The 25345-nt window shown below is 34.9% G+C and overlaps 2 protein-coding genes across 2 annotated transcripts; both read right to left on the minus strand.

Annotated features, from left to right (window-relative positions):
• Window positions 1–6369: 6369 nt before the first annotated feature.
• LOC144378366 (olfactory receptor 6C6-like) lies at window positions 6370–7332 on the minus strand. The gene has a single exon (XM_078052385.1). It carries the CDS (start codon window positions 7327–7329, stop codon window positions 6370–6372), a length of 960 nt encoding a protein of 319 aa, XP_077908511.1. The 5' UTR covers window positions 7330–7332.
• A 16569-nt stretch (window positions 7333–23901) lies between these two features.
• On the minus strand, window positions 23902–24837 carry LOC101978663 (olfactory receptor 6C4). The gene has a single exon (XM_005342238.4). The coding sequence runs from the start codon at window positions 24835–24837 to the stop codon at window positions 23902–23904; it is 936 nt and encodes a 311-aa protein (XP_005342295.2).
• Between the last annotated feature and the right edge of the window lie 508 nt (window positions 24838–25345).

Raw genomic sequence — 25345 nt, forward strand, 5'->3', positions numbered from 1 at the left:
TCCATTTTTGCTTCAGACAGTGAATTGTTGATGTTCCTGTTAAATATTTTATTATTTTTTCCTAATCATTTATGATACTTCTCAGAGATATTTTCTCTTCATTTTTGACTTAAACTACTACCAATAATTAGTACTTTTGTCACACTTGTACCCAGAGAAGAGTTTGTTTTATTTTATTTCAAGTGATTCCCTGGAGGTTGCAGTAAATAGAAAATGATGTGACTGCAGCATTTATAAGTGGTCTCTCTTTCTTGGAAGAGTTATTTAGGTTTCCACAGTGATTTAGTTTTTATTTCCCATTTTTTTTCTTTTATTTTAAGCAGCATGTATCCAATTGAGGTTTGGAATAATAGCAATCTCAATTTTAAGAACAAAATTTCAAGCATTCAGCATATTTGGAATGGAAGCTAAGTTCTTATTAAAGCTTTTGACATCTAAATCTCAAGTTTCCAAATATGTATGAATTTGAGGAAAGGTGGAAATTATTTTCTTTACATCTCTCCTCAAAAGCATTGGTAATAAATCTCCTTATTTGGATTATAAAATATTACTATATAAACAAGTGAAATTGTCATACAAGGGAATTAATTATAGCTCAAAATAAATTATAGCTCAAAAAAAAAATAAGTCCATGATAATTTTGACTTAATTTCAAAATCAGAAACCAAGGCAAACAAATAAGGAGTAACTCCCAACTCTATATACTAATAAGTAATATAATCTATTTTATTCCCATATTGTTGATTCTGTTTTATTTTCTTCCTTTGACCCTTTTAATAAATTATTGGCATGGGTGAATTGATGTAGGAAAAAATACTGAAGAATTCTTCCCCAGAATTTGAGAGATCACTGTGTTGCTAAGGATGTGAAGCCACTGAATCTTTCACAAACTGCTGATGGAATATAAAATTATATCATCATTTTAGAAAATGGTTTGGCACTTTCTTAAAAAATCAAACATCTACCTATCATATAAGCAAGCCATTATAGTCCTGAATATTTACTCTGGAAAAATGAAAGCTTATGACCCCATAAGATTTTTGTAGACAAAGGTTCATGGAAGCTTTACTCATTGTAACCAACAATAGGACACAAACCCAATGCCCCTCAATAGAGGCTAGTTGAGGTAGAGCAATTAAATGGAATACTGGTGAGGAACTATAGATGGAACAGTATAAATCAATATCAAAATAATTAGACTACTTTAAATGAATATGATATTATATCCTTTATATAATATTCTAGAAAGTGGAAAACAATCTACAGAGACCTAAAGTGAATCAACCATTCCAGAAGAATGCTGAGAGAGTGCTTTACTATTTAGTATACCTTCATAAAACTTTTTTAAATATATTGACAAAAATTGAACCATCATGGTGAATAAGCATGTGGTTTTTGCCTGTACAATCTAACATATTTTTTAAAATGGTACTGTTAACAAAAAGTATAATATTGTATCATGTAAGGACAGTGGCAATTAAAACCATTAGCACATATAAGGTTTATTTCTCAAAAGACAAAATTTTCCTCCCAAACCTAGTTCCTTTTCTACCTTTAAAAAAAAAAAAAAAGTTAAATAATTCTGATCTGGGGGCAAAACACACAGACTTTTCTCAGGTAATCACCGCTGTGGCTCTGTACATTCAATATTTTAGCCAGCTTCAGGAAGGAGGTAGAACCACATTATTTCTGCAATCTACTTCCTTTGTTTATTTGTTTATAAGATTAATACTTCCGAATTTTTTATGACTATATTTAGAATCTGATTAGTTATGTCCTATATTTTGGACCCCTATAGCAATTCGTGAAGAACCTGGAGTTCCCATTTAATATTCAAATTTGTAAAATTTTTACTTATTACTAAATGCCTGATTAGTATTATTACTAATACTGAGAATCTTCTAAACCTTCCAAATAGTGGGTACCAGCCAAAAATAGAACTCCTAGAGTACTATTTTCCATTTATTCTGAAATGTTTTGAGTATTTTGATTCCCCAGAACACAAGATTATTATGAAGATCTTTTAAAAATAACACTCAGTCCATTTCCTTCATTTAATGGGTACATATTTAAGCAGTGGTTTTATCAAAGAAATTATACAAATAACAGATAAGCATAAGAAGATGGATCAGGGGCTATGGCTGTAGCTCAGTGGCAGAGCACTTGCCTACATGTGTGAGGCACTGGGTTCATTACAGAGAATATCACAGATGTTTATCTAGAAAGTATGAAGCCATAGAGCACAAACAAGAAGTATTTGCCTGAGTGTCAAGTCCACCTTGTCCTAATGTCATGGGAAGGCCAGGAATATCACAGGAGGGAGTGGGTCCCTTGTTTCCTGTGTTCTGATTAGGCAAGATTAGTGATAGCCTGATCTTCCTCCCTTGCATGGCTGCACACAAAAAGGTTTATTGAAAGCAAAAGAATATTCAGTGTAGACACTGAATAGTCCTTTTCCAGAGAGAGAACATTTCCTGTGTTCCCTGGTTGTTGAGTCCATATATATACTCCTTTAGTTCCTGGATGTATCAGACCTACAGACGAATTTTGAGTACGACCATGGGGGTATGTTGAGGAACATTTACCAATTGGTTTTTGTTTCAAGGCCTGAATTCCACGTGGGAAGGGGGGCAGTCCTTGTTCTGCCCTTGTGGTTTGTGGTTTCCCCTTGGGATCAGGTTGAGACACCCTGTTCTCTAGAGAAAGCTGACTGCATGTTCTGTTTGCCTGAGAAAGCTGATTTTATCTCGGTTCTGTGATTGTAACCCTGTGACCTCCTGCTTATCCGTATTTATCCTACCTATTACTAACAATGCCCTACTGGACTAGAGAGGATCTTTAACTTTCTCATAGTTGAAACTTAAATTCCTTATGTTAGTGGACTTTGGCTTCTTTAGATAAGGAGTAAGCAAAAAAATTAAAAAAATAAAAAATAAGGAAAAAAATCTCCTGACTCTCTAAATACTTAAAATTCTCTATCACATGTTTTAGTATCCAAATATATTTTTTGTACTATGACATTTTATTTTATAAACCTTACTCTACTGTTATTCATTTTTGAAGAGTTGTCCATTTTGTCTAGTATGATACAAGTTCTTGGGTAGTTGTTTGGTGAGATAATGAATGAATGAATGTATGAATGAGCATAGTTTTCATCCCAGGGTTTGTGAATCAATGACTGAGAAGAATTTGTCCTAGAAGATCTTGGAGTAGAGATACTGTTCTACATGGAACACATAGATTTTAAAACCCAGACCTATTTTAGCTTGGCAAAATACAATTGCTTTAATAGTAAAATATTTTCTTATGCTTTTTCCTCTTTTTCCTGATTCTTCCCTGTATCAGAAATCATCTACTATGCCCTGTAAAATGAACCAGGACATCAACATGAGTATTTTCATGGATTTAAGCATTCATAATGGCCAGAAACTTCAAACAACACTATATGATCAAGGAAACTTGATTAAAAGTATTTCTCATCCCTCTCTACCTGTCCACAACACTGACATCACTCTCTTTTTTTTTTTTTTTTTTTTTTGTACTGGGGAATAAACTCTTGGCCACTAAGCTGCATTCCCAGCCCTATTTTGTATTTTATTTAGAGACAGGGTCTCACTGAGTTGCTTAGCACATCACTTTTGCTGAGGCTGTCTTTGAACTCACAATCCTTATGTCTCTGCCTCCTGAACTGCTGGGCTTACAGGCATGTGCCACTGCAACAGCAATATCACACTTTGAGTCCAGCCAGTGATAGAAGCAGTGATTTGCACTCCTGACCATGGCTTTGGTTTTCATACAATCTACATTGAATTATATGTAATTGAGTCAACCTCACACATGACCTTCCTAGTCATTCTCTAAGAGAAGATGACCAACTAGGAGGCCACTTCTCAGAGTTTCCTTCTCAGTATGGTATATTAAAGTCATGAGAGGACTTTGTGCAAAAGTTGGAAGTGAGAAGAGAAACAAAAGTTATTGTTCTCCAGAGGGGTTTGTAGTCAGGCTGTTGAGTTAACAGGAGTATCTTCTAATTAAGTGTTTGAGAATTATCTAATTTGCTGCTAAGGTTTGAAAGTGGAGCCAGAATTAGACAGCAGTCAGTATATATAAGTAAATTTAGTCAGGTTGGATCAAGGAGGCCAATTTGAGTGAATCTGGAAGTTGTAGAGGGATCAAAATGCTAATGCCTTTGGAGCCCTTCCTCTGCCCTTATCAAGATAACCTGCCCCTGAGCCAACCTGTTGCTAAGGTAACCTATCCCAGGGATTGTCCTTCCCTACAGGGAGTTGTTAATTACAACCCCTTGCAGCCAGATCACCCCACTTTGGCTCCTCCAGCCTATCTGCTTCTCATTTTTTGACATCCCACAGAGAATCACCTGGGTTTAATCATGAAAGCAGGAAGGAGAGAGACATGCAGGGGAAGAGAGCAGGAGAACAAAGGAAGCCTAAGGCCTATTAAAAAAAAGCCAGAATGCCTTCACCCTGAGGATACCAGGATAGCAGCTATGGCTGCCTTCTCTCTGCCAGGGGAAGTCTATGTCACTGCTTTTTAAATAAACCCAGCTTTATATTCTTGTCTCAGGTGCTTCTCTAATGTTATATTTCAACATGTGGGGAAATAGAACTCTTCACCTGGTAAACAGCAGTATCCAAAGCACTCAGTCAGAAATTACAGAAATTCATTGCCATTTCCCTTTCACATTTTCTGCACCTTTTCTGCAGGCCTCCAACCTGAAATCTTCAGTATTAGTTTTCTCAACATTCTGTCATCAACACTCAAAGTTTGGATTTTGGCTCCCTCAAGTCTTGAAAAGCAAGTAGAGTATTGGAGTCTGTTGAATTATAAAAACAAGTAATCTCGTTTAATTAATTAGTTTATTTATTTATTTATTTATTTGCTGAAGTGGGCTCATAAAGAGAGCCACAAAATGTGGAATGTATTCCTCTACAGATGTCCTTCTTTTCTTTGAGGGATAATTTCTTTTTTCTCTGCCTGGATGATGGAAATTGAGGTGTGGACTCAACAAGACATGAGGACAGCCTATTCCTATTAACACCTCTTTGACATATTTCATTTCAAAAAGACACATGGAAGGATAATTTTTAAGGATTTGCATTTCAATTTACTCATTTTCACACCAAAGAAAATGATTCACTTTTGTGGAGAGATTCCTTCAGAGAATAAAATTGTGTATCTGTCAATTTTAGCAATGCAAAATACTTAAGAGTAGATGCAATTCTTAGCAATTCACATAGCAAACCTAATAAGATATAAATAGTTAAGGGAAGAAAATGGCAGAGGTATGAAGTAATGCATAACCATATTGGAATAAGGGAGGAAAAATGGACTATTTCCAAAGGACAGGAGACATGCTGCTAAATCACAACAGCATACAGAAGGAACTATGGTTGCATGCAATAGCATGGGTGAACTTTGCTATGTTGAAAAAAAGAAGTCAAGCATGAAATTAAAACAGTGTAGTTTCTTTCAAATGAAATTTTAGAACGGGCATGACTAATCTACAGTGACTAAAGATCATCTGTGTATTCTTTGATTCAAAAGCAGGTGGAGGTTATTTTATAAACATGCCTTAAATATATAAATATTTCCACAAGCCAAGATATAAATGAATTGTAGGTTAAATTTCTTTCATGAGTTAGTATCATCTGTAGTGTTCAGAGACTATAAATTTAGATCCAAAGCCTGGTGTTCAAATATTATTAGTGCAAATGACATCTATTTATGTTTACAAATAACTTATTGTAATTATTATGATTCTACAAGAGAAACTTTTTCAGTAGAACATCCATCCTTTTCATATGTTTTAACTCTCATTGCAAAACCCTTGAATTTTTATTTTCCTTATTCATTTTTGAAGATTCATTGTAAGTGATGATTCTTCTTGAAAGATGACTTTAAATTGTAAAATTACTTAGATTTTTTTTTTACTTTTTCTATTACAATATCAATTACATTATATAATAAATCATCATGTTTTGTGTATCCGTCAATTTTAGTAATGCAAAATACTTAAGAGCAAATGCAATGCTTAGTGATTAAGATATGTATCAAAATATTTAACTAACTATGTCTAGCAAGTTTCACTTGAAAAAGCATTCAGTATATAAAACAGCCCTTTATGAGAATAGACATTTCTAGGTAAAGATGGAATTTGATATTCTGGATTGAAAAAAGGCAATTTATTCCTAGAGATTAAAAAGATTCACTCAGAAAAAAAAGGAGAGAGATGCAGATAGAGATAGCAAACCTAATGAGATATAAGTAGTCAAGGGAAAAAATGGCAGAGATCTGAAGCAATGCAATAGATAATCATATTGAATTTTCTCATTTGTATTCCCGAAAATGTTATTTATGTCTAAACTCTGTCTTGCTGTTTTGAAAAGAACAAAACCTTTGGAGCAAATGCTTGAGAGCTTCTCTCACCTGCTGGTTCCTCAGGGTGTAAATGAAAGGGTTGAGCAAAGGGGCAACAGAGGTATTGAGCACAGCTATACCTTTAGTTAAAGCCACTCTTTCTTTTGCTGATGGATTCATATACATAAAGATACAGCTCCCATAAGTAATAGAGACAACTAACATGTGTGAGGAGCAGGTATAAAAAGCCTTCCTTCGTTGTTGACCATCAGGGAATTTGAGAATGGTTTTGATGATGAATGTGTAGGAGAGGATCACTAAAAACAATGTGAGAACAAGTGTCATCACAGCTAAGACAAAAGCCATCAATTCTATTAAACGTGTATCTGTACAAGAGATTTGCAGGACTGGAGAAGTGTCACACAGGAAGTGATCAATCACTTTGGAAGCACAGAAATCCAGTTTGAGTCCCAGAAGCAAAGGGGGAAAGATGATTAAGAGTCCAGTTGTCCAGGAGCTGAGCACCAGTTGGTAGCACACTCTGCTGTTCATAATGACTGGGTAATGCAGAGGTTTGCAGATGGCAACATAGCGGTCATAGGACATGGCAGCCAGGAGGAAAAACTCTGTAATCCCTAATAGGAAAAAAAAGAATAATTGAGTTGCACAACCACTGTAGGAAATTGTTTTGTCTCCTGAGAGAATGCTTATCAGGAACCGTGGAATGCAGACTGTTGTGAACAAAACTTCTAAGAAGGAAAAATTTCGGAGGAAGAAATACATTGGAGTCTTGAGGCGGGGATCCAGCAGGGTGAGGAGGATGATGATTAAGTTCCCCATCAGGCTCAAGATGTAATTGAAAAATAGAAACAGAAAAATCACAATTTGTAGCACAGGGTCATCTGTGAGTCCAAGCAAAATGAACTGTATCTCCACTGATTGATTCTTCATTTCTCTTTTGTACTATCAAATTTACAGAAAATAAAAACTAGTATCACAAGTAAGAAGTTGTTTCTTCCTTTTCAGAGATATAAAGTTCAATTTTCAAAAACTTCTAATTCACAGACATTCCTCAAATCAGCTTAGAGTTCATCACAATGAACATAATCCCACTTCATTCATCATGTTTATGAGAACACTGAGAGATCCTTCCCTTGTCCAGAGCTGAGCAAGTCCTACTTTCCAGTTTATAGGACACTTAATTGTCATTTGAAATGTAGCTCCTCAATTTGATTCATGTTAATTTATGACCAGTCTTAAAAGTGCTTTATCACAATGGGCTGTTCAAATATTCAATTTTTTTTTCCTTTGGTACCAGGAATTAAACGTATGCACACTTAACTACAGAGCCTCACCCCCAGGACTTTCCTGTATTTTATTTAGACACAGGGTCTCACTGAATTGCTTAGGGCCTCACTAAATTACTGAGGCTAGCTTTGAATTTGAGGTCTTCATGTCTCAGCCTCCTGAGCCACTGGAATTACAGCCATTGCACCACCCCACCTGGCTTGATATATTTTTAATTTCTGAAATTAGCTAATATTTCAAGTTAATAGTCATTCAAGTGACACATGGTTATAAGAAATAGTTTTCTTCTCAGTAGATATAATAACTAAAAATTAAGGGATACATGTAATAGTACAGGAAATTTATAAGAAGGAAAACATTATACGAGGTTCTGGTGAGTAATCAGCAGGGTGAGTGCAGGAATGATCAGATCAAAGCAGTGCCTAAATAATTGAGAAACAGAAAGATAAGTGACACAATTTTCAAACGTGAGTCATCATTTGAACCCACTATAATGAATATTGTCACAACTTTATGGTTTTCCAGTACTATGTCTTTTATCAGGTCTAAATGATGGAGGTTAGGGAGTAGTTCTATCTAATAACAGTGATAACTAGTGCTTAAGTTAGAGTTAGCAAAATTATGTTTCAGGTAGAGGTATGCAATGCTCTTCATGTTTTACAGGTAGTGTGCTGCTAAGAAAAATAGATTGTATTTCCTGAATTTCTTGACAGAAAAATTAAAACTTCATATATTCTAACAAAATTATAATTCTATAAATGTAGTGAGTATTGATTATTTATATAAATATTTAGAAGACCCATAACGTTTGAATAATGAAACTTTTTACATAATATACAAGAGTTGAGATGTTATATTATTTCTTGATTAAGAAGTTGTAAAGTAGAACAACACGTACAATAATCTGTATTTGACATTTAAAATACACATTCTCAGAAACAAATCTAGTTGAAGTAAATAACCTGACTGTGAACCCCTCTGCTGTTTTATTAAGTATATGAAAGATGACTGACTTTTGAGTGCTTTTTATGGTGAATGATACTGGTGGTCCTCAAATATTTCCAAATGAACAGATAATAATATATGTACTTTTCTTGGGAGAATCAAACTCTTTCTGTCTGAAGACACCTATTTCAATATAATTCTCTCCCCAATACATTTTCTTATAGATAATTTGGTAATGCTGATGTAGTTATATAAGAAAAAAATATATATATTTCTTCTTATAGTCTTGTAAACAGTTGAGATTCAGTGATGTGAAATGTATAGTAAATTTTTGTAGAATCAGATAAATATAAAAATGAGTTTGGGATGTGTTATGAGAGGAAAATACAACAAGAGGACAAAGAGAGGGTAATAGAAACCTAAAGGAAAATAACATTTTTTAAAAGTAAGTGAATGAGTTTAAGAAAAAATTAAATCATTAAGATCAAGAAAGATAATTTTATAAAATATATGTGTAAAGAAGTAATAAGGAAAAAACTTTTAAAACTGAATATGCTTCTGTTACTAAAACACACCCGTTTGCTGATTCCTTAAAGTATAGATTATAATCATGAGTATAATTTAAGTCAGAATGATCTAGGGGGGATAAAAATATGTGATAAAGTTCAAACTTACATTGGGTGGTTGAACTGCTTTTCAAACAAATTTTGGATAGCATGTACAGCCTTCTCAAAATAATGATATTTGAATGTCAGGCAAACAAGCTACTAAGTCAATAATCTTGTGCTTATTGAGAACTCTATATGCAACAATTACTATTCTCGATGCTCTGCATGTATTATGTTGGGCAAATTAGATTAAACACTTAAAAACTGTGCTCAGGCTTATGTTCAGAGCAAGGGGTCAGATTAATAGTGGTTATTTTCAGAAGTCCTGGCTTTAAAATCACACAGTTTTCTAAAAGCTCTTACTCAAGTTTTCATAGAAGATTGAACTACAAGCTAAGTTATGGAACACTATTTCTAAAAAGAATTAGTAATATCCCTATAGAAAAATTATTTCTTAGGTGTTTTCATGATCACAACAAAATAATCACACCTATTTTAAATTGTTACTATGTAAAATCTTGTGTTTTGCATTGAGGATATTAACAGAATTATTTTCAACAATGAAAGCATAATTTATTCTTAAGACAACAGAAAAACAAACAAACAAAAGAGGTCTTTCCAGTGTTCTCTACAGGAATTTAAAGAAGGAGATATTTGAGTATTTGGATCTTTAGATGGGCCTTAGAAGAAATTAAAAGTTATGCTAGGCAGATTAAGTATGATAAGCCAAAGAAAAAAAATAGCTCTAGCCTAATTTGGTTGTAAAGAGTATCCAGAGTTCCCCTGTTTAATAGAATCTAATAAAAGCATAAAACACTGGAAAGAGCAGCATTCCATTCCCAGAGTTCTTTATCACATTCAGATGATTGTGAAATTATATATCATAAAATTATCTCATTTACACAAATCGTTTCAACGGCAGCACTGATATAAATGTTTAATTTTGTAATAAACTAGAATTTCCTCATATCAAACTATTGATTTGTCCTGGTTTATCAATCACACATATCATGTGTCTGTACAACACAAACTGTGAGGGAAAATAATATAATATCATGTGAACAGGAGCCAATAAATGCAATTGTATGCAGTTTTTTTGAAAATAGTGAATACCCCATAAAAATTAAAAATTAAAAGTCTTGCAAGATTAAAATTATTATTTTATCTTTATCTTATCTGTAATATCTCATGAGTATATACAAGCTGAAGTATAGTTAGTAGTCAAAACACTAACCATTTAGCAGTTTAACACACATTGGTACACACTTATTTGGGCCAACCTTCTGCACTTCCATGCTTAACTCATCGTCTTGGTCAGCAGAGAGCACTGGTGATCTGTTTTACTCCCAAAGCACTTAATTCTACATAAAACATATAAGTTATTTAAATATTACTTTAGAAATCTTATTTTTGACTAATTTATTACATGCTCTTAGAAAATGTATCAAATTATCTTCTTTTCTAAAATTTACTATAACCCACTTATCTGAAGTATTGTACTCCTTGCTAAATGTGATATGCAATGAAATATGAAAATTAACCATCTCTTGATACCATGAAGAATTTATGTCTTCTGTCTTACAGGAAAATATCTAACAACAACAAAGAATTCTCAGGGTAACTGAGATTTCCAAACATCATTTCCTAAGGGATTGCTAAATTGTCAATTACAGAAGTGTTTTCTACAAACATACCACACACACACACACACACACACACACACACACACACACACACACACTTACTTTTACATGTTCTAACTTTGACTCCAAAGAATTCTGTGTATGCTGCTGTACTAGTTGAAAGCCTATCACACACCCAGACCCAGATACACAGTTTAGGGTTTAGAAACAAAGAAAAATATTTTTAAGTTGACAGGAAAAGTGAGTATATAAGATGGAAAAAATATAGCTTCTTATAGACAAATTAACCTCAGGCTAAATGTGTTATACTACAGCTATCTTGTTTCTTTGGGATTATTCACTAAACCATAATATCCTGTCAAACACACCACATCAACTCATGGAAATATTTTAAATTTGTTAATGGCTGCATAGTTTTTCTCTGTAAGAATGTGTCATAATATATTTAATTGCTCTCATATTTTGCCTAATAGATTTTTCCAATATTGACAATTAGAGTGCACCAATGAATAAAATCTAACAGTCAGTAGTAATGATGTATTCTCAGAGAAAGTAATCAGTATCATCTGCCACTGACTGCAAGAACAAAATTTTTAAATACCAATGTAATTGTTTTCACTTGTTTTTATATCATTTAGGGCAATTGGAAAGCATAAGACCTGAAAATTCTTTTGTTTCTCTCATATGGGTAATTTATGAAGTTGAAAATTTTGTCTGATATATGGAAAAAGAATATAAAATGAGTAACTGATGTTTCATTACATATGTTTTTATATTTTTCTGCAGATATGCCTAGGTATATTATAAGTAGTACTTACAGAAATGCAAACATTAAACACAAAAGTTGTGCAAAGTATAATTTTTCATATGCTCTTTGATTTAAAACTCTTAATCAATCTATTTATGAAATCTATTTGATACCATGTAAGCTTAGTCATAATATCCAATCTAAGAAAAACAATGATACTGGTTTCTCCTACCTCTTACACAGATAGCTAATCTTCCCCTCATGGTTGCTGTTTATCCTTGTTCAATCATTCACTGACATACTCATGTTTAAGGATGTTATGTTCTAAGTTCTCACCAACAGCTCTTTCATAATTTTTCACAGTAACACATGATTTTAACATTTTTAGTATACCATTTCATTAATTTTAAGGATAAATTTAACATGGCTTAATATGAACATGTTTGAAACTGGTAATACCCCTTTTTTGAGGAGAAAGACAACAACTGAGAATTTTACATAATTCACACAAATTTTCACAAATTTTACTATATTTTTTATTGAAAAATGTACTTTAATCATATATCTGTGAAACTGCAGGTAACATATCCCTTATCTCTCCAGTCTTGTTTCCAAGAAGAAGAAAGAAAACTACAACAAAAAGGGCTGTGCTCAAATTAAAAAGCTTCTGCTCAGCAAAACAATCAGCAGATCAAGGAGACAATCTATATAATGGAAGCAAATCTTGCCAGTTCTTCTTCTGGAATATATATAAAGACCTCAAAAAACTTAACAAAGAATCCAATAAAAAATGGACAAGTGATCTGAATAGACACTTCTCAAAAGAAGAAATAAAATGGCCAAAAAATAAATGAAGAAATGCCCAATGTTGTTGGAATTCTGACACATCCAGGGAAGCATTCCTCTAATGAGCAAACTCCAAGTGGGTAACTGGCACTCTGTTTCCCACCCTTAGAATGCCCTGCAGTTTCTCCTAGGAACTAGTAAGACACATGTGCTATGTCTAGCTGCTGTGGCAATGCCACTAGAATCTTATCAGCCTTGCCCTTGATCTCAGGCACACAGCTCCTGGGAATAAAGGAACTCTCTTGTTGGACAACCACAGTGTTTCACTGAGCCTAAACCTGTCCTCATAACAGTAAATTTATACAATGACTTTCTTAAGAGCTACACAAAGCTCCTAACATTTCACATTGCAACTTAGTATGTAACTGAGGAATAAACCGCATAATGTTGGTAGGTCTGTAACCTGCCTGGTATCACAATGAACAATGTGTACTAATGATGCCAATGACTTACCTATTGATATAAATAAAGCTGGGAGCTTGGCTATTCTGCCATTCTGCCATATTTCTCTCCTGCCTTTGCATCTTGTCTCTGTGTCCCTTTTTTATTTCCCTTACACAATGTTTTTAGCAACCAAGAACATGAAAATCAAAGCTACTATAAGGTTTTGTCTTACCATGGTTAGAATGGTTATTATCAAAACAACAAAAATATCAAATGCTGGGAAGGATGTGGACAAAAAGGAATTGTTCTACATTGCTGGTGAGGTTGTAAATTAGTACAATTTCTGTGGAAACAGCATGGAAGTTCCTCAAAAAATTGAAAATATGACTACCACATGATCCATTTATCCCACTCCTGGGTGTATATTGAAAGAAAACAAAGTTCCATACGAAAGAGCCACCCACATACCCATGTTTATGATAGTGCTATTGATAATAGCTAAGATATGGAATAAATGTTGGTGACTATCAACAGATTAATGAATAAAGAAAATATCTCACAACACACACACACACACACGCTCACACACACATGCACACATACAGGAATGTTCAGCCAGAAAGAAGAATGAAATATCATCACTTGTGAACAAATGGATAGAATTGGAGGATATTATGTTAATTAAAATAAACCAAAGACAAAAAAACAAATATTGCATTTTTTTTCTTATGTGGAAACCAAACTAAACAAGCAAGCAAACGAAATCAAACATGAAAGTAGGAGAGGGACCATGAGGAAATGGGAAGGATGGAAATGGTGTGAAGAGAAGGAAAAAAGGGTGAATGGGATGATTGCCCCCCCAAATACATGTGTATGAAAAAAATTACAATGAGTCCCATCAATTTGTACAATGTATGTTAATAATTAAAATAAAATGCATTTGTTTTACTGCAAAGATTGAAACAAGAAATAACTCATTTGAAACAAAGGCTACAGCCATCCTGGACATTTCCAAAGCCAGTGTTTTCTGAGCTTATGGGCTTCCCAAGCTCTATGTGAAGCTGCATTACTGTGTGAAATATGCCATTCATATCAAGGTAGGCAGAAATCTTCCTTGTGCAGTTAGAAGAGACTTACCCCAGTTTAGATCTGCTGGTGCTGCCCCACATCCTCCACCCAAACCCATGTCATGAGCTGGATCCTTAAGGACTGAAGAAAACCTATTCTCTGGGAAAAAAAAATATATACAGGAAATTATAGTTTGAAAACATTTCTTATCTGAAATGCTAGGGACCAGAAGCACAGTTTTGAGATTTACTTGGATTTTGAAATATTTGCTTGTTCCTAATAAAATATTTTGAGAATGTGACCCAAGTCCAACCATGAAATTCACTGATGTTTCAAATACAACTTACACATATAATGTGAAGGTAATTTGGGGCAGTATTTTTAGTGTTCCTGTGTTTTGACTGTGGCCTCTGACACAGGTCAGGTGCAAGAAGCCATCTGTGAAATGCATGAGGACATTTTTCAGCATCATAGCCGGTGAGGGGGTAAATATGGTACTGGGAACTCCCCATGGCAGTCCTAAAGGCAAGTGAACTTCCCCTCAGCTCTGCTAAGAGGTCTCAGGCAGCACTGGAGATGGGTGTGAAAGAACCCAGCAGCTTACCTGCCCTCACCTCTATCCTGTTTTGGTGAAGAACTTTCCATAGAATTTCCTTGATGTGTCCCAATACAAATAAAGCAAACACAGACTCCTTTCTTTTTAGACCTGTCTGGTCAGCCTTGCCTATTGCTGCCCCCACTCTGAAACTACTGTTCTTTGTTCCTTGGTTATTTCATAGCACTATTTTCTTAGTTTTTATTTCTCAACTAGCCCATCCCCCTGGAGGAAAACCCATTCCCTTGCCTGAGTGAGAGTCAGATATGGTATTTTCCACCTGTGGCATCATGTTGATCTGTAAAATGTTTCAGATTTTAGGGCACTTTGGATTTGGAATTTTTGAATGAAAGATGATTGACTAATAGAATTTAAGTACATAAATCCAATGTCACCTATTTTAATCTTGTGTAGTTTTGTTTATGTTGTTGTTGCTGCTGCTATTGTTATTATTATTTCCTATACTAGGATCAAACCCAGGTCCTTATGTGTCTAGGCAAGTGCTCTACTACTAAGCTGTATTTATTATTTCTATACATTTCCATCTGTTTTGTAACTTTTGCATTTTTCCATAAAAATATGACATGCACATATTTTAATGAAACTTCATGGATGTATATTATTATCGTGGGGTTATCTTTGACATTATTCCAAAATATTTTTAGATAATTCTAAGTTTGAAAATTTATTGGTAATTTCTTCTAGTATTAAAAGGTCTTTATTGTGCAGTAATACAAACCATATTTATTTATTGATTTTTCTTTTTAAAAAGTTGTCTAATTAGTTATACATGACAGTAGAATTCATTTTGACACATCATTCAGAAATGGAGTATAATTTCTCATTCTTCTGGTTGTATATGTTTTAGAATTACATTGGTCATGTAGTCATATATGCACATAGGGCATTAATGTCCAAGTAATTCTACTATCCTTCCTCCCACAACATCCTCTTCTGTCCCTTCATTCCTCTCTACCTAATCCAAAGTACCCCTATACTTCCCTAGCCTCTTCACTCTTATTGAGGATTAGCATCTGCATATCAAAAAAAAAATTGGCCTTTATTTTGGGGTGTGTTGGCTTATTTTGCTTAGCGTGATGTTCTCTGGTTCCATCCATGTACTAGCAAATGCTATAATTTCAGTCTTATTCAAGGCTAAGTAATATTCCACTGTGCATATATACCACCTTTTCTTTAGCCATCCATCTGTTGAAGGGTATCTAGGTTGGTTCAATACTTTAGCTATTGTGCTTTGACCTGCTATAAACATTGATGTGACTTCATAAGTGTAATATGTTGATTTTTAAATCCTGTGTGTATAAACTGAAGAGTGGAATAGATGGGTCAAATGGTAGTTCCCTTCCTAGTTTTCTGAGGAATCTCCATACTGCTTTCCATAGTGGTTGCACCAACTTGGAGTCCTATCAGCAATGTGTGAGGGTACCTGTTTCCCCACATCCTTGCCAACGTTTATTGTCTCTTGGTTCTCAATAGTTGCCATTCTGACTGGAGTGAGATAAAATCTTTGAGCAGTTTTGATTTACACTCTTCTAACTGCTAAAGATGCTGAACATTTTTTAAATATATTTGATCAATTGTGTATCTTCTTCTGTGAAGTGCCTGTTCGTTTCCCTACCCATTTATTTATTGGGTTGTTTATTTTTTTGCTATTAAGCTTTTTTTTTAAATTTTTTCATATATCCTGGAGATTAATGCTATCTCTGGGGTGCATGTGGTAAAGATTTTCTTCCACCCTGTAGGCTTTCTCTTCATCTTCTTGATCATTTTGCTGAAAAGAAGCTTTTTAATTTGATTACATCTCGTTTATTGATTCTTGATTTTACTTCTTGTGCTTTAGGAGTCTTGTTAATGAACTCAGTTCCAAAGCCAACATGATAAGATTTGGACCTAAGTTTTCTTCTATGAGGTACAGGGTACAGGGTGTCTGTTCTAGAGCCTAAGACTTGGGTTTCCTTTGAGTTGAGTTTCATGCAGGATTAGAGATAGGAGTTTAATTTTATTTGCTACATATGGATTTCCAGTTTTCCCAGCACCATTTGTTAAAAAGGTTATCTTTTTTCCAATGTATGTTTTTGGTGCCTTTGTCTAGTATGCAGTAACTGTATTTATATGGGTTTGTCTCTGTATCTTCTATTCTGTGCCATTGGACTATGTATCTGTTTTGGTGTCAATACCATATCAGTTTTGTTACTATGGCTTTGTAGTATAATTTAAGATCTGGTATTGTGATGTCTTTTGCTAAGAAATACTTTCACTATTCTGCCTCTCTTATTTTCGCAAATAAATTTTATGATTGCTTTTTCTAGTTCTATGAAAAATGTAATTGGGATTTTAATAGAAATTGCATTAAATCTGTATAATGGTTTTGGTAGTATGGCCATCTTGACAATGTTAATTCTACCTATCCAATAGCATGCTAGACCATTCCATCTGTTAGGGTCTTCTTAAATTTCTTTCTTTAGTGTTCTATAGTTTTCACTGTAGAGGTCTTTCACTTCTTTTGTTAAATCAATTCCCCCAAGTATTTTATTTTCCCCTGAGGCTACTGTGAATGGGAGAGTTTTCCTAATTTCTTTTTCAGAGGATTCATCAATGATGTATAGAAATGTATTTGATTTATGGGTATTGATTTTATATATTGATATTTTGCTGAATTCATTTATTAATTCTGGAAGTTCTCTGGTGGAATTTTTTGCATCCTGTAGTATAGAATCATGTCTTTGGCAAATAGTGATAGTTTGAGTTCTTCAGATACATACAGAAATACATATGTATGTATATCTATTTAAATTATATATGTGTGTGTGTGTGTGTGTATGTACTCAATGCCTTTATTTCTTTGTATGTGATGCTAGAATCAAACCCAGTGCCTCACACTTGTTAAGCAAGTGCTTCAACACTGAGCTACAACTCCAGCCCCATTGAGTTCTTATTTTCTTAATCATGTCTGTTTAATATCTTTCATCTGTCTAATTTCTCTGGTTAGAGTTTTACGGACTATTTTTAATAGAAGTGGTAAGAGGGGATCCCTGTTTTGCTCTAATTTTTAGAGAGAATGCTTCTAGTTTCTCTTTATGTAGAATGATATTGGCCTTGGGTTTTGCAGAGATAGCTTTTACAATGTTGAGGTATATTCCTACTACCCCTAGTTTTTGTTTTTAGTGTTTGAACATAAAAGGGTTTTATATTTTGTCAAATGTTTTCTCTGCATCTATTGATATAATCATATGATTCTTAACTTTTAGTCTATTGATATGATTAATAATGTTTATTGATTTCCATATGTTGAATCAACCTTGCATCCCTGGAATGAACCTCAATTGATCATGGTGAACTATCTTTTAAATATGTTTTTGTATGAGATTTTCCAGAAATTTATTAAGAATTTTTGCATCTATGTTCATCATGGGTATTGGTCTGAAGTTTTATTCCTTAATGTGTCTTTGTCTGGTTTTGGTATCAGGGTGATAGTAACCTCATAGAATAGATTTGGGGGACTTGGGTTGTGGTTCAGCAGTTAAGTGCTCACCTAGCATGTGCAAGGGGCTGGGTTTGATCCTTAGCACCACATAAAAATAAATAAATAAAACAAAGGTATTGTGTCCAACCACAATATATATATATTCTCATTCATATATATATATATATATATATATATATATATATATATATATATATATATTATGAGAATAGGTTTGGAAGTGTTCTCTCCTTTTCTATTTCATGGAATAATTTGAGGAGTATTAGTATTAATTCTTTTTTGAAGGTCTTGTAGAACTTGGCTGAGAATATGTTTGGTCCTGGGCTTTTCTTTCTTGGTAGAATTTTGATGCTATCTCCTATTTCCTATAAAGTAAGGCAAGGGTGGCAACCAAAAGGAGGCAGATTTTAAAAGGTTGCTGATGAGGCTTTATTGAGACTCCACTCCCTGGCAGAACTCTATCAGACCAACAGAGAGGATAGGAAGAGGGTCTGAGGAGAAACTGAGTGGAGGCTCCACTGGACTAGAATTTTATGGGGCTTATAGCAGGAAGAGAAAGGCTTGGAACAGGAAAAAGGATTTTTAGAGTCCCTTGTCCCAGTGGAGTTGGTCAGAGGAACTGGCTAAGATCCAGGATTGGCCAGGAGACCCTGTTGATTGACAGGTCGTTCTGTAGGTGCCTGATCAATGTTTCTTTTGAGCTCAGTGGGCTGCTTGGTGCTTTGTTCCTAAGTCACCACCATCAAGCTGACATTTCCTTGCTTGAAATTGATCTCTTTAAATTGTGTAGGTCTTCCTGACTCAGCTTGGGTAAATTGTATGTCTCTAGAAATTTGTTGATGTCATCAAGATATCACAGCCAGTTACTGGTGATAATGAGTTCTGATCCCCAGATGTGAAGATTGAACAACAGGGAAATATGGAAGCAATAAGTTTGATTTAAAGAATAGTAACAGTCTTCTCAGCAGAGAAGGGAGAACAGAGCTGGCGTGGTGAGTCATGTTCTTCTCATAATTATGTGAGGGGGTGAGTCATGTCCTTCTTATAATTTCTGTGTTTTTTACTTCTCATGTCCTACCTTTTATCCCGCCATGTGGTGAAAAAGCAGGAAAGAGGCAATTCAGGGGGAGTGAGCCAGGAAATACTCATTAGTAATTCCCTGCTGGGAGGGCCAGTCTCCTGGGTGGCAGGTATTGTTTGGATATCCGTTAGGGAAATGTGAAGTGTCCTGAAGGTATTAACATTCCATTCCCCTTTGATCCAATGTCCACCTTCCCAACCCTATTCATCTTCCATCTTCCTACCCAACTGAATTCATCTACCTACACTAACTGCCTGACCTTAGTTTTTGCTTCAAAGATTTTCTTTCTTTTTCTTTCTTTTTTCTTTTCTTTTCTTTTTTTTTTCAGTATGAATTTCAAAGAACTTTCTGATTACCTTCTGTATTTCAGTAGTGTCATTGTGATATTAATTTTTTCATCATGAATTCAGTAACTTGTTTTTTATTACCGTGGCTAAGAGTTTGTTAATTTTATTTTTTCAAAGAACCAGCTTTTTGTTTTGTCAATTTTTTAAATTGTTTCAATTTTATTGATTTCAGTTCCAATTTTAATTATTTTCTATCTTTTACTGCTTTTGGTGTTGGTTGGTTGTTCTTTTTCTAGGACTTTGAGATGTAATGTTAGGTCATTTATTCATTGACTTTCCATTTTTTAATGAATGAGTCATTGTATGAACTCTCCTCTTAGCACTGCCTTCATGGAGTCCCAGAGGTTTTTATATGTTTTAAGTATTTTTAATTGATCACTGATTTCTTCTGTTATCTATTTGTCATTCAAAAATGTATTGCTTAGTCTCCAAGTGTTGGGGTTGATATGCTTGAGTTCAGGACCCCCAAAAGACCACCAGAGACCAAGATCTATGTAAGCAGCAAAGAGGTGTTTATTGCTAGCTAGCTTGGTCCTCTGCACACAGAAATTGGTGACACTGAGAGGCCCCAAGTTCCGAGATTGCAGCAGTTTTATACACTCTTTGGGTAAGGCAGGGACTTCACATACATCATAGCATCTGTTAGCAAATCATCACAGTCCACTGGAAAATTATAAAACAACTCTAAAACATGATTAGCATATCAAGTGGCCAGAAAGATTCTGGAAAGGATTATTGGTTACTTCAAGGAGTTGATGCACTTAAAATGATTGGTTTAAACCATGAGGGTGTTGCAAGGGAGGTAAGTGCCAAGCTGCAGGGCTTCTGGTTTAGATATTGGTCACCAAACCTGGCAGGGTGGGGTGGGGGGTGGGGGGTGGGGAGAGCATCTAGAATTTCAAATATTTCAACAGGTGGCCTATCTTAGGCAATCATCATCTGCAGCTTTTCCAAGAACTGTTTGTGCAGAGATCTCTGTGGTATTTCCTGACTTTAGGACTGCAGTTGGTCAGGGGTTAAGTTTCAGAGCAAAATGAGCTCCCTAGTAAAATGAGGTTTCTTAGGTCTTTCAGGGGTATCTTTTTTTTTAAAATTTTATCATTGATTTCTAATTTTATTCTATTATGATCTGATAGAGTTCAGGGTAGTATCTCAATTTTTTTTTTTTCATTTTCTGAGTTTCTTTTTGGCAGGAAAAATGACCTATTTTAAAGAAGTATCCATGTGCTGCTGAGAAGAAAGCACATTCAGTCATGGATGGATGGATGAAATATTCTACATATCTCCCTTAAGTCTCAATTATTGATTGTATTATTTAATTCTATTGTTTCTTTGTTTAAGTTTTGTTTGGAAGATCTGCTCTGCCACTGCAACTTATTTTTTAAATGAACATTGTTTTTCCTCTTCCTCTCTCCCTGCTTCCTCCTAATCTATTCCCCTCCCTAATCTCAGGGAAATAGGATTATCTTTCTTCTGCATTCTATTCTGAGTTATCTGTCCTTGAGAACACACCCATCATAGGAATGAAGTAATTCATTGAAGATGGAAGAAGAACCTCTCCTAAATTAACAAGTGAATTACAACAGAGATCAGATGGAATATAACCTTTGAACCACCTCTTCAGAAGCAAAAATCTCCTGCTCAACTTGATAAGCAGAATCACAGCCACTGGGACAATAGTCCTCTGTGCTTGTCCTTTGCTAGCAAAGCAATAAGTCTTCTTTTTCCTTTTTCTAAAAATATTTGTGTGACCATAACACTGCAAATATTTCATTTCCCTTATTTTTGCTCTCTTCTTCTGGAACACATATTGCACATATTTTATACTATTTATATTGTGCCATGATTCAGAAATAGTCTGTCCCTCAATTCAGTTTTTTATCTTTGCACTTAATTTGGATATTTTCTCTTAACTAAATACTAATTCTTTCTTGAACTGTGTCCACTAGGTTAAGTAGAAATTCTTTAATTCTGTTACTATGTGTTATAGCTTTAACATTCAACTACATTCTTAAAAAATACTTTGTGCTTCCACAAAGTTTCCAAATTGTTCAGACATATTTGCCCCCTTGTTCACTAAATCCTTATCATGGTCATCAAAATAATTTCCAAGTTCCTGTCTGATAATGTGAGTATCTGTCATATCTGAGAATAGTTATATTTAGTGCTTTATGTTTTGCATAAGAAAGCAAAAATGGTTCCTTCTCCTCCTCCTCCTCCTCCTCCTCTTCTTCTTCTTCTTCTTTTTGACATGTAGTATTTTATTTTATGTTGGAGAGCATGTGTAAATGAATAGTTAAAGGTAAGTTATATTGATGCCCTAAAGATGAATCACAAGAGTGTAATAACTAGTTTGTAGCTAATTGTGAGAGCCAGAGGATCTACATGGTAGCTTTCAAAGGAGGATGTATTTTCTGTAGTGTAAGAACAAGCATGTGAGTGGCATCTTGATCTGCTTGTTCTAGTCATGGAGCTCCAAAAACCTCTGAATTTTTCACAACATAGGTGTGTTATAAAGCTAATGACCCTGATGGGGGGGAACATGACTAGAAATATGAGATAAAGGATGTTTGGATATATAGGCCTGAGTATTTTTACATTTTGAACCCTATGAACAATTGGAATTATAACTGTGATGCATTCTTCCTTAGTTAGAAGTTGTAAGCAGGTGGTTCAGGGGTCTATACTACGCAAGAGAGGAAAGACTTCCCTCTGGAGCTGTTCTCATCTTTTTTCCTAGCTGCTAAGCTAATGCATTAAATCCCATATCATATATGTGGAGACATGGTGACTTAAGGGGTAGAAAAAAAATATATACACTGAAATAGTTGTAATCACCAGACAACTTGTCCTGGGTGGAGTCAGAGATATAGATACTGCTTAGGGGTCAGGCATGTAAGAGTGTTGAGCTAAAATTTATGGACATGGGAAACTTTCTAAAGACATGGAATTTAACATCTAGGCAAGGACCTCATTTCATGGCTAAGGTGTCCCATAGAGCCTGGAAAAAGCCATGGCCAATGCTCACTGATGTAGAAATATCTTATAAGGCCCTACAAAGATTCATTCCAGAGGAGGTCCCACATTCTCCAAGGGCATGAGGACTAGGATTCTGAGAAGGGAACAAGCATCACTAATGTTTAATAGTGGCTTTCATACACCACATAGGATGGTGGGAGAGATAGATGGTCATGGGGGACATAAATAGCCATAGAGTTGGGCTTGTTAATATTCTTGAGGATGTCAGCTGCCAGGTGGTTCCACTTAAGCAGAGAAGCCAGGGGTCTACCATCCTCACAATGAGGGGCAAGGTCAGAGGGGTATCCAAGGGACCTTCAGGCAGGAGCTGTGGAGAGGTTAATAGACCATGACATAGCATCCTTATTAATCACCCTAATCACCCCAGAATCATCTATAAATGTGTCCTCTAAATGTCAGACACAGCTTTGTTACACTCTTGCCTTGTGGGACTTTTATCATTGCCAAGTTCCCTGTGATTTCTCTTTGCCTGGGTCTCCTTTTCAATGAAACAAGATGATTCCATTTAACACCCTTCATTCTAATTTCAGCACTCAAATAAGACAGCCAGAAATGTCCTTAAAAATATTTATGTCATCTAACACTGTACCATAATAAATGATTTCTGTAGGTGGTGGCAGAGAAGCAGTTTTTGGAGTCATCAAAAGGAGTAGCTTCATGGGCTGGGACTGTGGCTCCATGGTAGAGCACTTGCCTCATACATATGAGGCACTGGGTTCAGTCCTCAGCATGACATAAATAAATAGATAGATAGATAGATAGATAAATAAATGAAAGATATTGTGTTCATGTACATCTAAAAAAAGTAAAATAAAATAAAAGGAGTATCTTCAGAAATAAAGCTGTTTAAAATCATAGAAAAAGTGTTATTGTAGAGTATTTTGGAGCATAGTTAATGAAAAATCTCTTCTGAGAAACAGCCAGTCATATTTAACACAGTACATTTACAACTTTTTGATAAGAACAAAATAATTACTTTTTTTTTTTTTTTAACTTCTGAACATTCAAGAGAAGTGTTCTATCACTATGACCTGTATAAACACTCTGATAATTAGTGATGAGTCCTAGAGCTCCTTGGGGGATAGAGGATTGATCATTCAGCTTGTCATATTTATGATAAGCAAAAGAGTTTTCAAGCAGGTTTTTTGTTTTTGTTTTTGTTTGTTTCTTTGTTTGTTCATTTTGTCTGTGTTTGCATAGTCTAAAAAATACTTTCCTCTTTTTTTTTAAATCTAAAAGTTATCCCCTGGACAAATTTGAATTAACCTTCTTTAATTAACCATTTCTTGGTGGAAATTTAGTCTGAAAATTCAATAGGTACTTACATTGAATTAATCTAAGAAATCACTTTAACAACTGCAGAGCACCCTCAGGAACATCTTTAACAATTTTCATTTGTTTTGAAGCCACTAAAATAAATGAAGATGCACAATTTTTCTGGCCATATCCTTGAAGGCTTTTTTTACCTGTTTATTCCTTAGAGTGTAAATGAATGGATTCAGTAAAGGGGCAACAGAGCTATTGAGTACAGCTACTCCCTTATTGAAAGCAACTCCTTCTTTCACTGAAGGCTTTATGTACATGAAGATGCAGCTTCCATAAGAGAGGGAGATGACAATCATGTGAGAAGAACATGTGGAAAAGGCCTTTTTCCTTTGCTGAGCAGAAGGGATCTTCAGAATGGTCCTGATGATGTTTGTGTAGGAGAGGATCACCAGCACCAGTGTGACGACCAGTGTCAGAAGTGCTAAGATAAAGTCGAATAGTTCCAGTAGACTAGTGTCTGAGCAAGAGATTTCTATGAGGGGTCCATAGTCACAGTAATAATGATTTAGCACATTGGACCCACAGAAATCCAGATGACTGGTCAGGATGATTGGGAACAAGATGATCAGGAAGCCACACAGCCAAGAGCAGAGAACCATCTGGAGGCAGACCCTGCTGTTCATGATGGTGGTATAATGCAGAGGTTTGCAGATGGCCACATAGTGGTCACAGGACATGGCAGTCAGAAGGTAAAATTCAGTGGCCCCAAAGAAAATAGCAAAGAAATATTGAGTGAAGCATCCAGCAAAGCTGATAGTCTTGATCTCAGTTGAGATGCTGAACAGCAGCCTAGGAGTGAAAGTGGATGTAAAGGAAATTTCCAGGAAGGAGAAATTCCGGAGGAAGAAATACATGGGAGTCTGAAGGTTGGAGTCCAGCAATGTGAGGATGATGATTGTCAGATTCCCAATGATGCTGAACAGGTATGTGAGGAGGAGAAATATGAAAATGATAATCTGAAGCTCTGGAATATCTGTTAGTCCAAGAAGGATGAATTCAGTCAAAGAGTGGTTTTTCATTGCAACTTTAATTGACTGTGAAGCTGAGAAAGGGAAGAACAGCGTTAGGAAGGGGAAAGTAGCTGAGGAATATTGAGCACATGAGCACAGGTTTAGATTTCCCTTGAAACTTGTTTAGAGGAAATACCTCTGTTTAAACCAGCCAAAAATGTTTTTTTTTTTTAACTTCATGCTTACTTGATCATTAAAAATTTTTAAAAACAAGATTTTAAATAAAAATGCCCCAAAGATTAGTAGAAATTCAAATTGATAAAGATCTGATATTTCACCACTATGGAAGGATAACATTGATGACCTCTGTACATACTCACTTTTTGACATAGGAAAGATGATTAGGGATTGTATCTCTGGAGCTACATAGTGTCAGAACTGAGATGTCAGATGTGCATGAAAAGGTCCAATAAATTATCACATATTTTCTTTCTTAATACTAATGTATCCCCTGATCACTCACAAAGTATTCAGGCAGGCTTTGAGAAAAAGGCATTTCTATTTGTCCCTTCATTTA

The sequence above is a fragment of the Ictidomys tridecemlineatus genome, chromosome 6, assembly GCF_052094955.1.
Source record: "Ictidomys tridecemlineatus isolate mIctTri1 chromosome 6, mIctTri1.hap1, whole genome shotgun sequence".
NCBI classification, from domain to species: Eukaryota; Metazoa; Chordata; class Mammalia; order Rodentia; family Sciuridae; genus Ictidomys; species Ictidomys tridecemlineatus.